We start from the raw sequence: 25165 nt of genomic DNA, 5'->3' as shown, positions 1-25165 counted from the left end.
CACTGCATCACTCATCAGCATGATTAATTAGAATGTGAAGAGTTATAAAAGGGCCCAGGAATACTTCCAAAAACCACTTTCGGTAAACGCAATCCGCCGTGCCATCTGCAGATGCCAACTAAAGCACTATCATGCAAAAAGGAAGCCATATGTGAACATGGTCCAGAAGTGCCATCGTGTCCTGTGGGCCAAGGCCAAATTTGACATTCTTGTTGGAAATCACGGATGGCGCGTCTTCCGGGCTAAAGAGGAGGGAGACCTTCCAGCATGTTATCAGCATTCAGTTCTAAAGTCAGCATGGTTGTATATTTACCAGGTAAACTGCAGACTAAGAAAGCAAATAATTATTTGTGGTCCCTAGTAAGAAGGAGCAAGAGGAGCTGGTGTTTAAGAGATTGTGGTAGTGATGGTTTGACTTACTGTATCAAGATAAAGGGTAAGATAATGGTCTACAGTCCACTGTAAATAGAAGTGTTCTCTTTCAGTTGTAGGGGAGAGAGAGCATCTGAAGGAGATGATGTAAGCTGAGAGTGTCTATATGAATGTTAAAATCACCAAGATGGGTGTTGGGGGAAACTTCTCTAAAGTTTGTTTGAACATTTGGGCAAAAATGAAGAATGGAGTTAGGCAGCATTTCCTGTTTAACGGAAATGAAACCATCATGGTTTTTCATTAAGGCCTATTATCTATATTTTACAATATGACACATTATTTATTTTTTTTAATTTAGAAAGCTTCTAATAATAAATGAAATAATTTCTTTAAATTACCTTGTTGTGATTACAACCAAAGAATTAAATGAGGCATATAGATCATATAAACATAAAGTGCAGAAGTCAAAAAGCATTCACAATGTTACAAACCAAAAAGTAAAAAAGGAGAAAAAAAAGCTCCTCGCATATTCATTTGTTGATGTCAAAAACCTTTTAAATGAAATGTTAGAATTACAAAAAAAAAAAAAAACTGTTGTAGTGACTGTTAAAGGATCAAAGGCTATAGACGTGTGCTCTGAAATTTCTCTAAAATAGGCAAAATATTTAAAATGACAAAGGTCTAACTAAGCAAGTAAGTAATTTAGTAATTTATTAATTATATTGCAGCATCATTCAGAACTGACATAAAATAAAATTTCCAAAGACAAACATATTTAAAATTTAGCTTTTTATTGAACAAGCAAAGCAGCATATTTACACAAATGTATCTGCATTGTACAAATGTTTCGTCTGTTTTGGGCATCCCAGTCACTTGCTAACAAATCCTAAAGTGCATTTCACAAGGCCAAATCTGGTTCTTTTATAACTCTTCACATTCTAGACATTATTCATTTTAGAGTTAAATGGTTAAATGCAAGTTTGCCATTACTCTTCTAAAAGTGTTTAACTCCTCCTGCTATTAGATACTTTTCAACTGATTTTATTTTGCATCCATCTGTAACTGTTGTTTATAACTGAGTAGTGCATAGTGAACATTATACACTTTACACGTTAAAACAGGATTATGAATGTAGTAACACAGTCTGTGCGCTGTGAGATAAAATTCAGCTTACACACAATTCTGTACCACCAGTGGTGACAGAAAATATCTGGTTCAGAGGAATCGGATTTAAACCAATCATCAAATCAAAACATATTGTCAAAAAGAAGCGTTTACAAGTCAAACGCAGGTTTAATACTGCTTTGGTATACATGCATTAGTCAACACCGTAGCATATTAGTCAAACAGAGTTTATTCCCGCCACTGTTAAGCCTAGTTTGGCAAAATAGCGTTGATTATCAGCGGTATGACCTGATGTTGCTTCATACAGTGTAGCACTACAAATGTGCTCAGAATCCACTCTAACATAGAGCACGGCCACAGTAACCATGAGTGCAGCAAGCCACACCACTAAACTGTCAAAGTCAACACAAAAGGGTAAAAAAAAAAAAAAAAATACGACAAGGGTACATAAATGTACCCCTTAAGAACTGCATAAACGTCCCACCACAGATGCCGCTCTTACTGTCCACAACAGTTGCTTGGTGGTTACACTAACAGAGGGACTGCTGGCTGAAATGAATTTAAATGAGAAATGAGATGAAAAACCCTCCACCTACAGCTTCTGCAAATGCCATAAAGGTCTGCCATTCACAAGACTTGAAAAGTGCACTTGTCGTACTTAGGAACAGTCACATACTTGCCAGAGTTCAGGATCATTCAACTATTTTTTAAGGCTTTCAACCGAGGGTGATTGAGTGCAGCGAAATTAGTCAGATTTGGCAGAGTGACAAACATTGGGATTAAGGAAATATGAAGAAGAATGGAAAAATACAGGAATACTGTAACCTCTAGAAAGAATGTGAAATCAAACAGTCCAAACTTGATAGAAATAGCCAGTTTTTGTGAAAAGTCAAACAATAAAAGTTCTGTCATGATTTGCTCACCCACGTTTTACTCGATGTTCCAACCGACCGGTATGCTGTTCTTTTTTCATGGAACACAATGTAAATTTCAGTGTTTTGGTGAAGGGGGAGATTTTCAGTAAATGTTTAAAGAGATATTTTACACAAATTAAAATTCTGTCATTATCTACTCGTTCCAAACCTGGATGACTTTCTTTCCTCTTTGGAACAAGTTGATATTTTCGAAAAATGTCTTAGCCTTTCTTTTTTTTAATCCATATTTTCTTGGACCCAGTGGACTTTCATTGCATAGACAAAAACTTAGAAAGTTATACACATTTGGAATGATTTTAATTTTTGGGTTAACCATTCCTCAAATTATAGTATCCTCAAAAATGATTTTATGGCTTCATAAGAATTTTTGGAGCTTGACTGCCATTGTCACTAAAAACTGTCAATGTATGGATAAGAACAACATGAAGATTTTTCAAAAATGTTCCTTTTATGTTTCACGGGACAAAATAACAGCATACAAATTGAGAATAATGGGAGTGAGCAAATAATGACAGAATTTTTGCAATTCCTTTTAACACTTGAGCTTTAACACTTACAACCCTGCAAGTAGGAAAACAAATGAACACTTTAAACTGTCCTCAGTAAACTAAGAAATCAACAGTCCAGGAAAAGGTACTCCCTTTAGAAAGTAGCTTCTTCGAGCGGAAAACAAATGTTCAGTATAGAGTTATCACTTTGGCTGAAAGGAGAACAGTGGAATAGTGTCTTTATTCCAACATCTGGAGATGATAGTGGACGTTGGCGATGTGCATAGGGGGTTTCTGGAATGAGAAGATCAGGAGAGAAGGAGGACTCTCCCCTGATGGGGCTGTCGCTAGGAGTTTTGCAGAAGGCGTCTATAATGGGGCATGACTTCATGCTCTGGAAGATGCAGGTTGAATTCTAGAGCCACGAGAACAGGGAACTCAAAGGCTATCAGCTCTCGGCGGTTCACCCTAAACCTCTCCTCCAGTTTCTAAAGAGAAAGAGATCAAGAGTTCTCGTTATATAACAGCAATCAAAGACCATTGTTACACAACACAGAAACATCCAAAAATACAGAATAATGAGTTTTAAAGAATGCTCATTTAGTCTATTTTCAATCCCAGATGTGCCATTATGGCTAAGTTTGTTATTCAGAGACAAAAACCTCAATCTTAAGGACTGCTGAGTAAATAACATCTGTTCAGTAGCTGTGGTTGCAAGCCCTCAATTTGGGACCTTCAGGTGAGGAGCTAAAAGAGTCAGTGTGCAAAGATAAACTCACATCAATCAGAAGCTTGACTTCGTGTTTCTTTAAGTCTCCTCCGATCTTGGCTGCGAGGAGGACGCAGGCCCCCGCGCAGAGTTTGCGGTTTTGTTTGTTGAGTTTACCCTGGATCACCAGCTTCTCAAAGTAAACGAAGGCCATGGCCACCGTGGACTCCTCATAGCCGCACTCCTCCTGAGCCAGTTTATGGATCTCTCTCTTCAGGCTAGAACATAATACAAAAAGCCACGTACATCAGTACTCGGGTTACTCTGATGTTATGGAATATTGTAAATATTTATAAAAGGCTTGTCACAAGTTCTTGTACAAAAGTACAGTGAATACATCAAAAACAATTAGCTAAAACCCTTGAAATCATCCAGTTCATTATACTCTTTCTTCTTAGCAGCTCATAAGAAATCAAGAGCTGGTTTATAAAACCCAAATCTGCTTTGTTTAGCTGGCAAAAACGTTTGGTATTCAGACTCGCAGCATGTGAATAATTTGGCCATTGGTTTGGTTTGATTCCAAATTACAACCTGTCTTAACTCTTCAAAGTATTAAGACCTGTGTTAAGGATTAAATCCTGATTGAATAACTGAATTATTTAATTTCTTCACAGCTTTCCAAGGATTGGCAATCAATGTGATGTCAGAAAACAATTTGGTTGATTCAGACATTGTAGATTATGTAGAAATTATGTAATATTTATGTGATCTGCAAGAACATTTTGAATTATTTTGAACCAGAAATACATTTTGAGTGTTGTTTTTTTCTACTCCAAAACACTGCTGAGATACGATTGATTGATTGATTTATTGAAAAAATTTATTAAATTTATTTGACAGGTTTATTCAAACATTAAAGAATTATAAATATACAATATAAAACTTATAATATTGTACCACAAAAAACAACAACCCCCAAAAAAATACAAATAAAACAGAATCCAAAATTGCTTTGCTTACAAAACATGCTTCTCAATAAATGGCTCTTTATGACATCCATCTCAAAACGATATTGCATGTCACACAGAATTAACTAGAAAAATATAAATGTTATTTGTCACCCTGGAGCACAAAAACAGTCTCAAGTCGCTGAGGTATATTTGTAGCAATAGCCAAAAATACATTGTATGGGTCAAAATGATTGATTTTTCTTTTATGCCAAAAATCATTAGGATATTAAATAAAGATCATGTTCCATGAAGATATTTTGTAAATTTCCTACTGTAAATATATCAAAACTTCATTTTTGATTAGTAATATGCATTGCTAAGAACTTCATTTGAACAATTTTAATGGAAACTTTAAAGGCGGTTTTCTCAATATTTTTATTATTTTTGCACTCTCAGATTCCAGATTTCCCAATAGTTGTATCTCAGCCAAATATTGTCCTATCCTAACAAAGCTTATTGATTCAGCTTTCAGATGATGTATAAATAAAAATAAAAAATGGCCTTTGTGACTGGTTTTGTGGTCCAGGGTCACATTTGGTTGTGAAAAAACTTGCTGTTGTGACACACAGGTTTTGTGCACATCACTGCCAAATTGTAATACTTGCCGTTAAATGTTCAGCATGTAGACTACTTTACCAACATAAAGCAATCATAAGAAGAACTGGATACCAACATTCTTACCTTCTGATCTTGCTCAGTGTTAGACGAATGTGAGGAAACTTCTCCTTGAAAGTCTCATTCATGTCCTTCTTCAGATCAGAAGCTTTGACATACTCGATGACTGTGGTCTGGAAAAAAGTGTGGATATTCATTAAGATTGGCTGTCAAACACACATATGAGTACAGACATATCACAAGGGGTTTCCACAGTTTCAAAGCATAGGGACTGGTTTTACTCTGGAAACAGTTTGCAGATTCAAAACGGGTGTTTTTCTTGGCCATGCTCAATCGTGCTCCTAGAGTTACACTTTAATGCTTACAATAATCATGACTTGACTTATCCAATTTTTCAAATACAGTCATGGAATGGAAATAATGAATGTTTGTTGTTGCATATGAGATAATAATATAACTGCCTTGTTCTTTTATCCCTAAATAATGTGTATGGAAACCGCAAGTCAATTCTTTTATAAATTCTTGCTGGTTCCTTCATAGAACACAATAGCGATTGTTATAAGCATTAAATAACCAGTAGAAGGAAGGGGAAGGCTGTCTCCTGAACCGTCTGAGTTTTTGAGTTCAAGTACGTGTCTACTACACAGTGCAAAAACAAAAACAGAGCCGAATAGGAAATGAACAAAGTTTTCTGTTATGCAAGCATGATAAAATCACTTTCAGACACTAGCTGCTATTTTAAAAAAGTACTTACAGTTGCCAACAACAGAAACAAAGAGGATACAAAAAAAACAAATAATGAAGACAAACAAAGGCATAGTGTTTCTTCCAGTGTTTGGAGCACTTTTCAAGGTCACCAGTCTGGTATTTCTGCTACACAATGTTCATTACTAATTAACTGACAACTAGGGACTCAAGTTCACACGGTAAATGTGTCTGTAACAGCAAACAATAAAAGTCACATCACAGAGTGACACATGTAAATACGTGATACATCTTTGTATCTCAATTGTTTCTAAAAAATCTCCTGCTTCTCAAATGTTTCTCTTGAGAAAAAAGACATCTCATGTGTGTTTCTAGTTTCAGATCAAATCTGAACTTACGGTAAATATTTCATATTTTCTCAGGTATGTTATCCATATTCATTTAATATTTCTATACTCTTAAATGTATATGAACATTTGTTTCTATTTTCATGTATTCCAATTAGTTAAACATCTTAAATAATAAAATAAAATAAAAAAGTGTATTTTTAGGGCTTTCAAATGTTTATGTAAAATATCCAGTAAATATGTGTTTTAACACACTTCCTAGAACATTGCTAATTTTAATAATAATTTAAATCTCAATTAAAAAGTTTCTGTTCATGTTTATACATTATTTTCAGACATAAAAAGATACCTAAATGTCAAATAAATATTTTAATAATTCACTTTGACTTTGTACAAATAATATAACTTTTTTTTTTCTTTACTAAACAGCATAAATAAATCTATATACATAAAATTTAGCTCTATTTATATTTTTAGGAAAGAGGTCTGATGGTCCTTGGCATCAAAACTTTTGAAAACCCTTGTCCTAAGCTACGAAAGAGCAATTTGCCACTAAATATCTACAGCTGATAGAAATCACTTGAGAATAGGTCAAGTCTTGCATTGTGCTGCTACATGATAACTCACCATGTACGAAGGAAAAATAAGCACTCTTTTGTGCTTTCCACATGGCCATTGAGGGTCATCCAGAAGATTGGGGTCGTACTCCCTGAAATCTCCAAGTTCATTCCCTAAGAGAAAAGAGAAGGCAAATAAACAGATTTTACATGTGCTGAGACCACATAATACTCAAAACAAATATATTACTTAATAAATATGTAGTTCTACATTTAGAGAAGCATTTCTATGGTAAGCATTTTGTATCAAGAAATTTATGACCTTGCTCAAGGCTGCTTAATAAATAACACATTACTAAACAGAGGTCTTACCAAAATGCTCATTAAAACCAAACAAGCGGCCCCTTGTCGGGACGTATTAGGGAGATTGAGGCAAAATGAAAGAGCCATGACAAGTTGTTGGCACACGCACCGGTATCAAGGCTACTCTGGTTACTGTTGGCACGTGCCAGGCTGAGGCTGCGGTGGCTGGCATTGCGAGACTGAGAGAAAGACGACGTGGAGTCGATGGTGTTTCGACGACCCAGGACATTGGTTGGATACAGGAACTGTGTGTATGACACTGTCTGTGAAGAGATTTCCAGAAACTGTAGTCATCAAGATTTTTTATTAGCCACAAAAGTGGCCAGAAAATGTATTTACAAACAGAAAGGAAGGTGAAAACAGAGATTGTACAGATTTTGTAATACAAAAAAGTAAAATATCTGTAATAAAAACAATATTTTGTACACTCACCTTGCCATCTGCACCCAATTCAACACCCTCCAGGCCGATCACCATCTCCTTGGCACTCATGCCACCCGAGGGGTGTCGCTGGCGTCCGCTTTCTGCCTTCACATCCCTGCTGGGGCAAGAGAACATCTCAGAGTCCCTCCATAGACAGCAGTCTGTACTGGCAAACATGCTTAACCTGCTGCTACACCATTTGCCACCATAACCTGCTGTGTTCACTGCTTGGCTATTTTATTTTGAATTCAGTTTAAGAAGTATTTGAAATTACGTGTAACATTTTAAATGTTTGGCTTTAAGAGGAAAAAAAAAAAAAAACATTATTAAACCAAATACTGTACAAACCAAATTCTTATGCCAAACATTGTTTCTATTATCATTTTTATACACTTACACAATAAACTCTAATGTGATAAATGTTATTTAAATGTATGTATAAATAATACATCATAAAATTAAAGTGTGTACAACATCAAACAAATGAAGTAAAAAATTAATTGCAATATTACTGTCTCATGCCCCAAGAATCAAGGTGAATGGATGGATGGCTAATATAGCACAAATAGGTTATTTTCAGGGTCCAGGAATAATAAAAATAAATCAATCAGCCTCTGACATGACAAGAATAATTTAGGGAATTCTTTTTAATTCCCTGCAAAAATGACAGGAATGCAAGACGTTTTTTAAGATTGCATCAAAAGCTGTATTAAATTTCAAACCATCATGTTACGAGGGTTATTATTATCTGCTAAAAGTTAAACTAAGACTAAAACCATTAAAAAAAATCATTATTTAAAACAAAATAATTAACTGAAATAAAATAAAATATAAAAAAAAAATCTAAATGAGAAATGTTGCCTTGCCAGCTTGCTGAAATAATATAAGCCAAAATTGAAGTACTTTGGCTTATATAAGTATGCAACTTATCTAAATTAATTCTGCTAACATCATGATTTGTTTGCAGTATACTTGAGGATTTAAGGATTATTTGGCATGTGATGATATGAAGCAGAAATACAAACAATGTTATCTAGATCATCTGTAAATAATGTTGACATTTTGTCAATGGATAAAGGATTACTAGAGTGGAGAAATAAAACACAAAAATTAACACTTAAATAAATAGCCAGGTATAGTGGCCACTTTAATTTGGCTGCTTGTATACCAAATAAATGTGTTAAGACCACAAATGCTGCAGCATAACTAACTTATTCATGTGCAGACTTAGCAGTCTTATTAGTAGACGACAGACAGAACTTAGCATTAGCACAGAGTTTTTGAGAGATGTTTAGTGATGCATCAATAATCTCAGATCCCATGAGGATAGACAGCAGTTATAGGTAATGTGCACAGGAGCCCTTCAAACAGCTTGGTGAATGGGAAACATTAGGCAAGAACTAATAGGAACAGCACCACTTGAGAGTTTTCATATAAATATTAAAAAAAAACAAAGTCAGATTTTCAGGAGTCCATGGCAACTCCTATATCCACTGTGTATAAGTCCCATAGCTAATTATCAGTTCACTCGTTCCTTCAGTTTGCTGACATAAACCTTGCGAGTGTTTTAGTTTGTTAGCACTCAATCAGGAATACAGGAGCATCTAATACTCTTCGGCCAATGGTGGCGCTGATGCAAGCAAAACTTGTCCATAAACTTGTCACTCTATCCAGGACAACCCCACTTAGATTGCTCTGTCAATACTGTGCACTTTACTGCCAATCAGCCGAGCCAAAACATCAATGGAATAAATCATGCTGAATTTTGCCATGAGCCATTCATTATACTGAATGCATAACTAAGCAGACGCAGTTATATAATACTATATGTACAAGGGGCTCCAAATGTTGGAGATCACATTGAAAACAAAGAAGCATTCAGTATTTCAACATCAAATTTAATCAACCACTTAAGCAAATTAGCTAACGTTCTAATCAAAATGTCCAAATCAGTTTTTCACCATGTTAACCCTTTGTACAAAAAGGCAGATTTCCTTTCTTCCATTGGAATTGGAATATTAACAAATCAAGACAACATGGATCACTAAGTGTTGGAAGTTCATGTCAGCTCTGCTGTCACTGAAACAAAACATGGACTAACCAAAAAAGTCATTTTGACATTTATGTTCATTCTTAAATGTACTTGAAAAGCCAATAATAAACCTAGTGAGGAAGACATTCATATTAAATAATGCAAATTGCAAACTAATGCATGTTCACTTGTGGTCTGAGACTTTTGGTCTGTATTTATCCATATACCATACATTATAATACAGAGAGGCTTTTAACTCTACAAGGCTTTTATCATCTTTCCATAGTACCTCAATAAATACAAGTGTAGCCATAAAAAGGACGTTTAAATGGATTTAACGCTGCCCTTTGTCCAGGTTAATATACAGTTTCACAATCTGGATCACAAATTATTCACATGTTGTTTCTGGTAAACCATTAATATTAACACTTTTTTAAGTAGTGAATAGAATCATGAAAAGAAACAGTGCAACATCTAGCTGTAGTATCTTACTCAGTAGTAAGTCATTATTAATAAAGTATGTGAATACAGATACAGCAGGACTCAAGGTCTACACCATCCCCCACAGCGCCTAATCTCAGACAGTAATAAATCCAAAGACTGAGATTGCTATCATTAAAAACAAACCAACAACCCAAGCCTCCACTCTTGTGCACAAAGCAAGTTGAACGGTTTAAATAGGATTTTTACTCTGTAAAGAGAAATTTAAGTAGGTCTCAACTCTAAAAAGCACAACCTATGTTAAAGCTTAAGTGTGTCATTTCTATTAGCATCACTAAATGGAAGGTCAAAAATAACTGTTTTCTAACAAGTTTACGCCTCAGATTTACACCATTGGTCCAGCTGTAGATTTTCAAGATACTCAAACAGTGTTTGAAAGCACCATCACAGAGCTCTCACTTTTCAGATAAATAAACCTACAAATGGCTTACTTACAGTTGTCTCTGCATATTAAAAGGTGATAGGAGAAACCATTTTAATGTATTACAAAAATAAATGACAAGCTTCAGCTTTAAACAATGGGAAAGCAGGCATTGCCAAGGTGTAGGTAAGAAAAACGTCCCATTAGAAGTCAGAAAAAAAGTTGTTAAATATCAAAGAAAATAGCTCTATGGCTGCAGATCCAGTAATTAAAAAAAAGCCTGTTCTAGATAAAAAAAAAATAAAAAAAAACGGTAAAGTCAAGGGTGAGGTCTATGTAAAGCATGCCCAAGCTCGTTGGTCAGACTCTCTAAACTGAAATTACACACGCACTACCAAAAATCGGGAGAGCTATGCATGATACAAAACTTATAACAAATGATCTGTGCATACAGTCTAAAAATAACTGAATAAATTAGAACACTATATGAAAAAATCAGTGTAGGCCTATATATTTTATGTAAAATATGATTTTTTTTTTTAAAAGATTACTTAGGAGGATACATAATGTTTTTTTGGACCCATTGATAATGGCCAGGAAAAAAATGGTAGGACTCGAAAGTGAAGGGATAAAAAGGATGATAATGAAAAGAAGATTTACATGCTGAAGAATACATACCCTGTTTGGCTACAATCTCGATAGGGCAGGACAGAAAAAACACTATAGAAGGATCTTCTGCCACTGATAAGGACTATCCTATAAAGACAAAATGATACATAAACTACTTGACGTGAACTCTGTCAATATAGAGGTCAGGACCACAGGCAAAGATGAAGAGATACACAGTACATAACTGATATGAAATAGTACGTCATATATTATGTAGGAATGTATCAGAAGATCAACAAAGATCAGAAGAAAACAAAGAGAAAGGTAAACTGCTTGTAAAAACGATCTTTGAAGTAAATTCAAACCTGGCTGAGATCACTGAGAACTGATCATGTTTACAAACAAACAAAGGATTTAAGAATGTAATATTCTGCCAAGGCTTTTCAAGTTCTTATATTTCCTTCAGAAGTTCATCAACTGCTAATAACTGATCTAAAGCACAAAATAAAAATATGTTGGATCAAAGTACAGCAAAAAAAAAAGCTCTTTGACACATCAAACACTAGTTAGCTTTACAAAACAAAAGTCAGTCACTTCAATGGAAGGCTGCAAATGTGTTTATTTGATGGATTTTATCAAAAGCCTAAAGAAAAAACAAAGCTGGTCACGACCTTTTGTTTTCCAACACATTCAAAATCCCATTCAGATAAAAGAGAGTATCTGGCTAACACTCTATAATCAATTATATATAAAAACAACAACAACAACAAAAAACACTAATAACATGCCCCAAAAGTTTGGGTTTTAGAGAGTGTCTGCTTCAACTATAAATTTAAAGTACCAGAGGGCCAGTTAGAGATAAAAATATCATGCACACACACACACACACACACACACACACACACGAACATCTGCATGAGAGTAACGAAAAAATCCATTCCTTTTCCAGGTTCTACAACTTCAAGTGGTCTTGTTTTAGTTTTTTTTAAGAAAATGTATTACATCCAAATGGCATGACCTTATAAAATTGGAAGAAATATGATGGTTGCAATATACATGATTAGCCAGGGAAAATTTCATCAAAAAGGGAAATAATTTAGCAAATTTCAAATTTAATTTCAAAAGTAAAAAAAACGAGAAGCAGGAAAAATCTTTTGATAAACTCAGGGGAATTCTTTTGCTGATACACTTGATGTGTGGGTGCTGTTCTCTGTGAGATGTCTGTGTGTGGGCCGTTGGGTGGCTGTGAGCATACCTTCCATTGCGCATATCATGCGGTCTTATGTTTTTGATGAAATGGACCTTCTTGAAAGTCTTTGGTCGGGGTGAGCCAGATAAAGTTCGGCATCTAGATGAAACAAAGCAGCATCAACACTGTTCATTAGAGAAATAAATACTGATATCCTTATGGCAATATAGAGCAAATCTCAGCTAACCTGCTGAATATAAGATACTATTCTTAACATTAACATTATGATTTTCTGTAAAGCTGCTCTGAAACAATGTGTATTGTACCATATTGTACCAAAAAAAAAATCAGTTTTTTACTTCACTTCTGACCTTATGTGTTTTCTTACACTTACTGCTATTGTTTTTTACTCTTATTTATTTGCAAGCTTTATCCTAGTGTAACTAACTCAAGCACTGTTAGTAAATCAGAATATGTCTGAAGACACCAGTCTTGTTAAAGAGTAAATAAAACAATTGCGTTAAACATAAACTATGCACAAAATCATTCTGAAAAGCCCTAAAATTACTTTTAATATATCACTTTTAAAGTAAAAAGGTTTACATAATGTTAACTGAAAGAACAATTAGATGGGTTACCCAAGCAATATTATATCACAAACTGTCAGAATCACACATGTACTAAGTAACGCCTCTGGCTCTTGACAAGTTTCAGCACAAAACAACTATGGTCCTGCTGGTAATACCTGCGTAGAGGGGCATTCTCCTCAATATCCTCCAGAGTCTCCAGAGAGGAACGCTGGGATATTAGTCTCCGTCTGCAAATTAACAACAAATCAAAAAAGATTTTGTAATGCTCCAGTTAATAAAATCACAGTAATAAACTTGTAGTAGTAAGTTCACATTTTCATATATTAAACAAAATAAAGGTGAGTAAATTTAGCTTATTTTATTGGAATGGTAAAAGGGAATGTTGCAAGCAAGACTCAAACCTGAATGTCAATCTTACATGTGCCATGACCAACACACTTACTCAACAATTAATCATTTCACTAGAGGTTTTACCACACAATAGGCTTATGTACAAAAATAGCAACTGCAGAATTTCGTGCACCTCCCATTTAGTCAAATATATAACGAACATATGATTTAGCATGTCGCCAAACAAAGCTTGAATGAGCACACAGGACTGTTGGGCTTTAGAGCATTACTTCAAATTCAGGTTAAAGTTTCCCATCAATATCAAACCTGTTGCACCACAAGTGTTCGACTTTGTTATTTTCTTGATGCAATATGAGATCACACACAGAATGTTCCAGAAACAAGCCCCTGTAAGAGGATAAGTCATGGCTCCAGCAGAGATTTCAGTTACACTTTCACAAAACACATTCCTTCTCACAAGCTGAGGTAATAACAAACATCTATTAGTCTGCTGATAAGGGACAAAACACCAGGGAGATTGAGAAAAAAACCTTATACGCAACACTTGTTTCTATTTCAAGACATTATCATAAGCAGTTTTTCCTCTAAACTCACACACTCAAGCTCTTCGTATTTGCTTTTCAAAAGCAGAGAGCAGCACTGAAAAGCAGGTCAAGCATGGCCTTGTTGCAAAGGCCTGTATCTGTGGAAACGTAGGCTGAAGAATGCTTGTGTTCCTGCCAAATAAGCTCTGAAACCAGACCAATAACAGACACCTGATAAGAGTGTGACCACTGCAAAAGTACACTGTATGTACTGTTCATTCAAGCTCATTCTTCTTTCCATTCAAGTCAAGTCACCTTATTTGTATAGCGTTTTTCAAAGCAGTTTTACAGTGATTAAAAATAAAATAATTATTCAGTGATGCAAACGGAATTCAATTCTGCTGTAAGTAAACAGTCCTTATTCAGTTGAAATCAGTTCATTGTTGATTCAGTCTGGTTCAATAACTAAAGTTCCTGAATTATGGAATGAGTTAATTCATCTTTAAAGAATCTCTGGACAAAACAGCTAAGTCATCATCCAGCTAAATTCAGTTTTAATCCAATAGAGTCTGTGCAGTCAAGTAGCTTTAAATTGATCTGATCGCGAACAGATTAGCAGAAACATAACAATGTCTCCTGACTGAAACATGACAAAATGAAATGTCTCAAAACGACATTAAATGTCAATTCGGCTTTAAAATGGCATATAGGTTATGTAGATAAATTGAAGGTGAAGTGAAGTGACATACTGCCAAGTATGGTGACCCATACTCGGAATTCGTGCTCTGCATTTAACCCATCCATCGTGCACACACACAGCAGTGAACACACACCCGGAGCAGTGGGCAGCCATTTATGCTGCAGCGCCCGGGGAGCAGTTGGGGGTTCGGTGCCTTGCTCAAGGGCACCTCAGTCGTGGTATTGAGTGTGGAGAGAGTGCTGGACATTCACTCCCCCCACCTACAATCCCTGCCGGCCCGAGACTCGAACCCGCAACCTTTGGATTACGAGTCCGACTCTCTAACCATTAGGCCACGACTTCCCACAATAAGTGGCATGAAAAAAGAAATTGCTCTAACAGTGTGGGTAAAGGGGTAGCCTTGATTAATTAACTAACTAACCAACCAACCAACCACTCCGTGGGCCTCCCCTGACATGCTCTGGCGCCCCGCACTTTGAAAACCCCTGCACTAGTTGGTAAGAGTCTTCAGTGCATTTGTTAGCCTCACTTTGGGCAATGATGATCACATGACCACCATAGCAAGAGGAGAATTAATCATAGGCACCTGTCTGTAATTAATGCTCATCAGAGGATAAGGCACAATATGTATATCAATATGTGCATCAATATGTCAGTAAGGTGAGCCTCAACTCCCACAGGACATTTATGTCTTTCTAAACAAGGCCACTTCATAAGCCCAAGCCCACACACTTGCCTTATAAACTAACACCAGAGAGCCCCAAATCCAGCACAGGCTGCCTACAACAACAACCTAAATTTATTCTACATGACGATCTAAAATAAACTTCCCTCCAGTGTAATTGAACCACTGTTGGTTTTGTGTCATTCTTCACAAACAACTTGGCCCAAAACATACTTAATGGTAATAATATAATGCAATGTTTCATGTGCTGTTGTGTTCCAAAAAGTGTCAGAACCAAATTCTAAACAAAACAGAACTACACACTGCTTTCTCGGATTGCTGAAAGAGGGTGCTGTATTAGTGTCTACAGCAGGTGCGACACGATATACTTATGAACTATTCAACACCATTTTGTAGTATATGTAGTGCCAAAACATACTTTATGCATTCAAGTCAAAGCTTCTGAATCTGATCTTAGAGGAGTGAATGAAAAACAGAGCTGTGTGTTCTGGGTGATTATGCTTTACACCACTGGAATGGTAAGAAAACAATGGTCATGACCAGAGCAAACTAAATGACCTCAGTCAAAACATCAATCCACAAGGTGTCTAATGTTTATGAAAGGCTTTTCAATCTACAAGGCTATAGCAAAGACTTATTGTCACAGTTTATCTATAGCAGGAATTACAAGCGTCATCCACTGATAGTCAAAGCACTGAAGTTGTTGTATTGGGCCTTTCCCGTGCAAATAGCAGCTTTCTAAACATGAGAGGTTACTGATTTGTGAACTTGACTCATAACAGCAGTAAAATCTCACTTTATGCCATTTTCCACCCTACTGATGAATCTACATACATGCCATCCTTTATTCCTGCCACATCTGCTTGCCATTACACAACAGCATTTCCTTTACTTCAATCCTTAAAATACCACCATTTATTGTTTCAAGTAACCGGTGGGATATAATCCTGTAAAAGTCCAGTGTTCTTAAAAACCCTCAGGATAAAACCAGAGCAACAAGCCACAGCAGCCCATGTTTTTTTTTGTTTTTTAAAATCATGTCTTGGCCTGAATTTGCCTGGTTGAAATTCCTACCACATCCGATACTGGTTTTAAGTTCTGGTTTGAAACCTTTTCCTGACTTCATTTATTTCACTGGAAAAAAAAAATGCCAGCATAATCTCTCATCAATCTCTCACAACACAAAGGAAAAGGACATGGTCCATCCAAAACATGACTCGTTTTAATGGTTATGGAACATATCCAATAATGAGTCTGGAGGACATGTCAATGTTTTGTTAAGAATAAATTAGGTGCAAAGCTTAAAAATATATCAAAATATGTGGAAAAAGTAAAACGATGGTATTTAGGACAAAGTACATTATATAAATAATGTTCACGTTTGTTGTTTTTTTCTCTCTTTCTCATTCATGCACTCTAAAATTAATTTACAGTGTATTCCTGGCTATTAGGTTCTGTATTTTAACAGTAACGTTTTATAGTAGTAGTTCTACAATTTACTTCATAATGGACATGAGCAGGAAATGATGTGAACAAGTGATTACTATGCCCTATTTTTACATAGCATAGTGTGATATAGATACTTTTTTCCCCCACAGTAAAATGGAATACGGTATTATACTGTAAATTACAGCTAAAGCCTTGAAAATTTTAGAGCCCTCTTAGTTGTCTTGGAGGTCTTTGCAATTGTGAGGCAAGATTAAAGTCGGCACCAGAAAGAAACAGGCTATTTGCACAGATGTATAGCCACCCATTAGACCCTCAGGAATTACATAACACCACACTCTTCACACAGTTAGACCTGACAGGGTTGCAATAATGCTTTTGTCTGGGCCGCCCAATCAAGGCAGACTGTAGCTTAACAGAAGGACCTGAAGAACCGGATCATATAGGGTGTGTGTGTGTACATTTTGTTCTTGAAGCACATGAGAGACAGAACTACATTGCAGACTCTCTCCTCACAGGCTGCTCTTGGCAGTGCTTCTAAAGGTTTTGGTCTTCCTGGTGGAAAGTGGCAGCCTATGCAGGAGGGGAGAGGAAGTGGAGGTCAGAGGCAGGGAGTGGAGGAAGGGGTTGGGGTATGAGACTGGGTATCCTGCCTGGAACCTGTGTTTGTTTCTAGCAGCTGCCCATTTACAACAAGTCCTACGCTGTTTAAAGCTCAAGTATGTAATGTTAAAATACTTTTGCCTATCTGAGCTTAATATGCAGAGATGACTACACAAAAAAAAAATCAGTGAAATTTACTGTAAAAAAATGGCTAGAAATTCACCTTAAAAAATAAGGTAGCAACATTTCAGCTTTTACAGACTGAATTTACAGTTTAAAAACAAAATAAAAAATATATATTTAATTAGCTGCCATAATGTTAATATACCAAGCTGCTGAAGTACTTAAAAAGCTTTGTATCTTTGTATCACCAAAAACACAAGTGCCCAAGTGTAATAATCCCAAGTGCTGTAGCTTTTCCACAAACTCAGGTAAATAATATATAAAAGATGCACAGTCATGCACATAAAACCACCATCATAATTAATAAAACTTAAGTTGTAACATAAAGCCCTAATGTACATAACTGATAAGAAAAAACAGTTATTTCAGCAAAAAAACATCAAACGAAGTGTCAAAAGGAACTATAAATTTAACAGTGATTTACTGTAACTTTTACTGAACTTACCATTAACTTTTTTTTTTTTTTTTTGCAGTGGATGTTAGCTATTTGTAGGTTGAATCCTGTGGAGACACTCAAATAGTGAAGTGAGTTTTGGGGTGGGAATACCAATTTAGTTCAACCAATTGTAAACTAGGGGTATTTTGGGAGGGAGACCTGTTTAAAAACCATCATTATTGGTTACCATCATAACTCTTTTTTGGGTAGCTCAAAATGATACACTTCACTGTTAAGAAAAGTGTGCAATTGATCGAAATCAACAGATTAGAGTGGTAATACAACTGTCCTCAAAACAAATATGGCGAATCATCTTGAAGTTAAATGAAAAATGTGCAGAATATACCTATAGGCATAACAATTAAAGTGTCCCGGCATTCTCTGTAAGAGATAAAGTTACTGTTTCTATTTGACCTTAAACTTTATTTATTTTATTTTATTGTTTTAAAGTGCCCTAATATAGTAAGAATAATTCAGATTTGTCTGGAGTCAAACCAGTTCATTTAGATGTTGGGACAATTTTTGACACATGCATCTCTGAGTACCTTGCACAACTAAACCAACAGGAGACACATAATTACTATGAAATGAAGCAAGAATTAGGTTTCAGGTCAGTCCAGTGACCGTCCGTACCACAGTGAAGCACTAAAACATAATTTTTCTGTAATTTGTTGTAAATCCATTTTGGTTCACTCTTTCCTTACAAACACCAAAGAAAACAGTGCAATATTGCATACTATCTATATTCATAAATACATTCCCTGCTGTCTCTCTGGCTCCAAAACAAAGCAACTGAACAAAGGACATCCAACTTGCATGCATGGCCTCTACTAGTGTCTCAAATTACAGCATGTTCATATGTTCACGTTAAAGCAGGTGCAGAAGGTGTGTGTGTGTGTATGCTAGAAAGAGAAAGGAAAAGATACTGTAACCCAAACGTTAATGACTGTAGCTTTGGTTGAGCTTTGCATACCTCTAAAGCAACAGTTAGAGCAACAGACACCAGTGCTATGGCTGTTTGGCTGAGATTGAAATGTTGTGGTTATGTTGGCTGGAACTGAAACTAATGTGCCTGGCTGATACTTCAGTGTTGCCACCTGCTCATCTCTGATTAGACACAGTTGTCACTATGAACATGCTAAATATATGATCCTGGTACTTTAGAGATACTGTGTGTTTTTCTTCATAGGGCACATTTAGAAGATGAATATGCTTTGAAGAGTTTTAAGGGCCGTATTAATAAGTTTTTTACATTTAAACAGTTCTGACAATGAGGAAATATTTTTGTAAATGCTGTCAAGGAGAAAAGTGATTAATAAAAATCATTAGTGATTAAATAAAACCATTAGTGATTCAATAAAAAAATTGTCTGATATTAAATGTAAAGATATCTGTTAAAATATTTTGGTAAGCACAGGTGAACTGAGAAATTCACCCATGCAAACTGTGTCATCGGCAGTATCCTCAGAATGCAGGTCACTTAGGATATGAATGAACGATGTACTTATGTACTTTAGAAAAGTCTGAATGGAGTTTATTGATATGTTTTTTCAGGGATTATGTCTAATGTGTCTAATGGGGCCATTAGTTCAATGGCAGCTAATTTCAATAAAGTCTAGGTAATCCCTCACTTCACAGCTTCTATAATGTGTATTCCTCTAAAAAAATACCTGTATCCCACCTCAATAGCAATATTGTGAAACACTTTTGCAATACAACTAAAAAAAGTACACTGTATCAAGCAATTAAAGACACCTAATGGGACACATTACTGTACAAAAACATTGTGATGTACAGTATTTATGTGTACAGTCTGAATTTAGTTCGAAAATTACCATACCACTGATTTTAAAAAAGTGTCTTTATATCAGAGTATTCATATTACAACGTAATTGCAAATGATTGCAAATAATTTTACCTTATTAAAGAACTATATTTAACACAGACAGCCGCCCCTCAAAACTATGCATGAATGCAATTCTATTAAATATTCTAAAGATCAACCCAAATTGCATTTATTTTAGAGAACGATGGTACTAGTTTACTTCTCACACGAGTGAAATGTAAATAAAGTTTGTTAATACAATTGATATACTGAATGAAATGTATTTGGACAGACACTTTGTGGTAGTAAACATTAGTGGAACATATTCACAGTTTATGTGAGGAACTACACCTGTGGTTACTCAAGTAACACGTAACACTTGAGGAGTGCTTTCATAAATCTTCTAAAAATCACCTTGACATTAGTCGGTTAAAAGTGCTTACAAAATTGACTCAGAAAGGTTCATTTATTTCTATAATCATATGTTTTTCATATGACACTTGGTTTGCCTTTTTGTTAGTTTATTTATATGCGTCGATATGATATCAATGCAATATTACAAGTGGGCTAAATTTAAAGGATTAGATTTGTTGGTGCATATTTGCAGGGGCGGACTTAACCAATAAGCGAGGTAAGCGGCCGCTTAGGGCCCCGGGGAATCAGGGGGCCCCATCTGATATGTGACCTTGAACCACAAAACCAGTCTTAAGTCGCTGGGGTATATTTATAGCAATACCCAAAAATACACTGTATGGGTCAAAATGATCCATTTTTCTTTTTATGCCAAAAATCACCAGGATATTAAATAAAGATCATGTTCCATGAAGATATTTAGTAAATTTCCTACCCTAAATATATTAAAACTTAATTTTTGATTAGTAATATGCATTGCTAAGAATTTCATTTGGACAACTTTAAAGGCGATTTTCTCAATATATATATATATATATATATATATATATATATATATATATATATATATATATATATATATATATGCACCTGCAGATTCCAGATTTTCAAATAGTTGCATCTCGGCCAAATATTGTCAGATCCTAACAAACCATACATCAATGGAAAGCTTATCTATTCAGCTTTCATGTGATTTATAAATCTAATTTTCGAGAAATTGACCCTTATGACTGGTTTTGTGGTCCAGGGTCACATATTGGCGAAACATACTTGGCAAACGCTCCAGTGTGTATTTGTGTTCTGGAGAGCATCAAATGTTCACTCACCGCTCAAAACGCCAAGTTTTTGTCAAGTGCTGAGTTCTGCAAGCTTGTGCATCCTCTCATTATAACAATGTGAGATACGACATAAGAGATTCATTGAGCGGTGCAGACAGCTTCACTGATTAACAGAGCATTGTGAGATTGCAATGAACTGAAGTGAATGACAGCTTTCAATGATTATAGAGGAAGCGCTCTTTGCACACTTTCTAGGCTGTAATCCTATCTGTCTCAGAACGGATATATTAACCTCTGAAAACAAATTATTGTGTTTCATGTCATGATTTTATTTGTCGATGTTTCAAAATGACTCGCTTGTGTGATTTTCCTATACACAAATGCGATGGCTGGAGATTTTCACTTAATAATAGATTACACTTTCAATTTGTTTCTCTGCAAACCCTACCGCATGCCTTAAGAACACTTGGAATATGGAACGTGTTGCATGAGACAATATTATGACATTTGAATCAGAAATTCATTAAATGGACAAGTGCAAGCATTTTTTGTTTATAATGTCTTTTGTGATCCGAAAAAATAAGGTAGCCTAATATGGCTTTAGAACAGCAACAGGTTGACTAGTTATTTACTTAATTTGTGATGGGGTAAATAAACTATAAACTATGAGAGAGCGAGCGAGCAAAATAAGGGTTAGGTGTAAAAGAGCACATAAGTTATTGTGTTGGGGCCCCAGACCTGAAATTTGCTTAGGGCCCCCAAATCAATAATTCCACCCCTGCATATTTGCATATGTAAGCAGTGATTAACACAAATGAACTTGCATGTTAATAATTCGTGGAGCACCTTACTATATTATTGTTGTAATTAATGACCTGTCCTCTTCCCAGTGCACAAGGTTACCTGGATCTCTGCAGTTCCATGGCTGAGTTGGCTATCTGCCCTCCCTCCAGACAGCAGTAGTTCTGGCTGGACTGTCTGGAGAAGGACACAGGCAGGATTCCCTGAGTGTACGTCTGAAGTCTCCCTCTCGTAGCCGGCGGAACTGCTGAAAAGGGGGAGCTGAAGACGGACTGGAGCACCTGAGAGCCGCACACATCCCCCTCCGCATCCGCTCCGCACGCTGGAGGAGGAGGAGCAGCAGCAGCGGCGGCCGCGCTGGGACCCGTGATCCCAGTCATGAAACCAGCAGCTCGGGCACTGCTGAGAGCCTGGTTCGCTGCTGCGGCCAATGCCTGCTGGCCCACTGCAGAAACCAGGCTCTGTCTAGTCCTGGAGCTGTCCTCGTCCTCGGTCTGATTCTCCCCGTCATCCTGCACGGGTCGTCCGTCCAGAGAGATGTTGCTGAGGAATGAGAGTGCAGCTTGCCTCCGTCGTGGATCTATTACGCGCTTCCGTGTGTGCTCCAGACTGGAGTGCTTCATCTGCAGCGCCCTCGCCATTAGCCGTGGGAGAGTGCGTGTTTGTCAACGGAGAGGGTTCATAGTGATTGTTTGGATATGGGGTGAAATTGGTGGTCAAAGCGCCATGGCGTTGGCTTTTAAGTGCCTGCTGTGTTTTACTGTGTGTGTACAGAAAAGCTGGGTCACGTGTGTGCAGTATTGTGGCAGCAGGAGCTTTAGTCTGACCAATGGGGATTCATGAGAACAAGGCGGTGTTCCAAAACACAGTGAGTCTCCTAACTAGATAGCATTCGGTAGCGCTTTGGGAATTGAGTTCAGAATTGTAGACAAGCACGTTCGAGAGCGGTTTAGTTCATTTAGCTGAACGGATTCTGAACACGCCCTCGGTGCTAAAAATGCTGTCTACTTTAGGCGGCTCAGTACGTTTTGAAACACAGCCTGCGTGTTTTTCCCCCTTGCCTTCATTTTTGTTCCGCCCTTCTGGGCTACTTGGACAGGACATTAAAAATTTCTGTTGAAATGTGTATGTCATTGTCATGTGTATATATGTGTAATTACAAATGAAGAGTTCAGATGCAAAAGCATTTGAAATTTGCTTCTTAAATGAGCATTTTAATGAGGCTCATGTGTGTAGGTTTAGTAACTTCACTTTAATGGCAAATAATAGGTTGTTTTAATATGCCATTAAAAGTGAAAAGTGAAATAACTGAACATGAACATATGAGCCTTAGAAAAGTTCTAATTTTAGAAGAAAATTTCAGGTGGCTCTTAGAGGCTTTTATGAACTCTTCAAATTTGCAATGATGAAGCTGCAGTTTAGTAATACCAGTTAAATGATAATCAGGCTTCTTTAGATGTGCTTTCATGGGTAGACATCAAAATAAGCATGATAAAAACAAAATTAAAGTGTTTAATTTGAAACTATCACAAAGTGCACTTAAGTGTGTTAGGAAATGAAGTACACAACAAGCATACAATTTAGCATACTTAAATGGGAACCTTGCAGGCCACCTTGGTTTGGCAACCATGTCCAAAACATATTTCATATTTAAAGTTGCATTGTCCAGCTGGGTAGGCAGCCTATGGTGATTTAGTAACCGACCGTCACACACATGAATATAAAAACAATGTGTGAGTGTTATGGATTCCTCTTCTGCCCAACTAAGCTGAAATGAAGAAACTCCTCATGATGGCACAATTTATCAAACGTTCACTGACTGTAACTTCCTCAGTTGCCCTAAAAGATTGGCTGTTTTTTTAAAGACAGCAGTTATTTTCAACATCACTCCGCCATCTAGTGGATAATTAAGTTATATGCAAATTCCTAGAAGTTATGTGGCGATTAAAGAATTATTTCTTTAAGGTGTTCACCAGATGGCGCCAGAGTGTTGCCTAAATGTTCAAATTATTATTATTTTTTTTGCAGCCAGATAATGGTGCGAGTCAGCGAGTGAGATAGATTCCAGTGATGAAATCAATGAGGGAGGTGATATAAACCAGTGATGAAATATTTGAGATTCAAGTTCATTTGTCGTTTGTAACAGATACTCAGGAATTCTTTCTCAATCAGTTGGCTAGCTTACAAGAGGCGTTTGTTAAGGAAATTAAAAGACTGGTGCAATTTGGGAATATTGTAGTTTACACAGTTTAAATGTCGCTCGTATAAACTGGGCGACTTCATGGAATATTTGTACTTAAAAAAAATAATAATAATGATCCAAATTTTCCACTGATTTGGCCGACTAAATGAAGGAGATTCTTGTAAATGTGGACTACAACATCCATGCTCCAGTAACAGTGGGTGGTCCCTTTGCTCTGTCATCTGGTCAGAATTCTTCCCCACTGATAACCTTCCTCAGTCAGAAGCACTCAGGTCAATGACATTATTCTAACATGCTGAGTTAACCATGTTACGGTAATGACAGATACTCAAGTGAAGAAACACGTAAGCAACTCCTTCACCACAGAAGCTGTTTAGTGATGTTTTTCCTTTTATTTTTCTTTATGCCCAGAATCTGCATATCATCCATGGTTTTCAGGGACAAAAAAGTTGCAAAGACTATTGTGTTGGACGGACAAAGTCAAATATCAGCATTAAACATCAATAAAACAAGACCTACTTTCACTTTCCACTCCTAATTTGACAGATCCTCAATTGGTTGCACATTCTGTGCTGTTTTATTACTTCCTCAGTCTCATAACGCAAATAACAGAACTTTTTAAAAAACAGTGTTTTTTTTTGGCTGCGCTGTCACAAGCAACAATAATGTAACAAATGTAACTAAATCAGTGGAGCAGAGCACAGACCTCAGACTCTCTGTCCCTGTGTGAAATGCAGCACTTCCTGTGTTTGTGTGGGGTTTCCTCCCCCTCAAGTGATTTTGGCACCTTATTGTGAGTCATGATGCACACTGTGTGGCAACAGCTTCACGTTGATTTGAGGAAAAGAACAAAAATATTGCTGATGGTTTTCTGACAGCAGATGGTTGGGAATAAGAAGTTAGAATAACTGGGATCTTGTGGAACTGAAAGTGAAAGTGATTCATCAGAACTATCAGTCTGTTCTTATCAGTTGGGTTCAGGGAGTAAAACGTGATTCATGTGATGCGACTAAAGTTTATTTTTAAATACATTTGAGTGACTAAGAAATTTGGGAGTCACATGATATCAGTCAGTTTTGTTAGAAATGTATGTAAGTTGTTTTTAATAAGATACCAATTTAGGTGATTTATATGTTTTCAGGAGCCTAATCGGAGTGACGGATAGCTGCTTCTGCCCTAACGTCACCCAGTCTGACGCTGAGCGTTCTTGTTGTTGCTTCTCTGTGGTCAAGAGGGCAGAGGTGGCCGGGCAGAGGGAGATCTGCGGTCAGACCGTAGGATTGATGA

The 25165-nt window shown here is 36.5% G+C and overlaps 1 protein-coding gene across 2 annotated transcripts; it reads right to left on the bottom strand.

The window, feature by feature from the left end:
* Positions 1-1145: 1145 nt before the first annotated feature.
* Positions 1146-23967, bottom strand: LOC306881067 (CDK5 and ABL1 enzyme substrate 1-like). Of its 2 annotated transcripts, XM_079434966.1 has the most exons (10): positions 21778-23967; positions 13087-13158; positions 12408-12500; positions 11222-11299; positions 7659-7764; positions 7336-7489; positions 6934-7037; positions 5321-5427; positions 3700-3907; positions 1150-3408 (listed from the first exon to the last, which is right to left on the bottom strand). In XM_079434966.1, the coding sequence occupies exons 1-10, from the start codon at positions 22314-22316 to the stop codon at positions 3268-3270; spliced, it is 1602 nt and encodes a 533-aa protein (XP_079291092.1). In that variant the 5' UTR covers positions 22317-23967; the 3' UTR covers positions 1150-3267. The 2 variants fall into 2 exon arrangements, with proteins under 2 accessions (XP_079291093.1, XP_079291092.1); XM_079434967.1 differs by lacking the exon at positions 11222-11299 and having other exon boundaries at positions 1146-3408.
* Positions 23968-25165: the final 1198 nt, after the last annotated feature.

Source organism: Barbus barbus (genome assembly GCF_936440315.1).
Source record: "Barbus barbus genome assembly, chromosome: 15".
In the NCBI taxonomy this organism is placed as follows: Eukaryota; Metazoa; Chordata; class Actinopteri; order Cypriniformes; family Cyprinidae; genus Barbus; species Barbus barbus.
This window is presented reverse-complemented; position numbering and strand designations above follow the sequence as displayed.

Coding starts and splice junctions, on each gene's coding strand:
- LOC306881067 (XM_079434966.1), bottom strand. CDS start 22,316: ATGGCGAGGGCGCTGCAGATGAAGCACTCCAGTCTGGAGCACACACGG. Junction 13,159..21,777: donor ATGGAACTGCAGAGATCCAG/GTAACCTTGTGC, acceptor GTTAATTTGCAG/ACGGAGACTAATATCCCAGC. Junction 11,300..12,407: donor CATGATATGCGCAATGGAAG/GTATGCTCACAG, acceptor TTGTCTTTATAG/GATAGTCCTTATCAGTGGCA.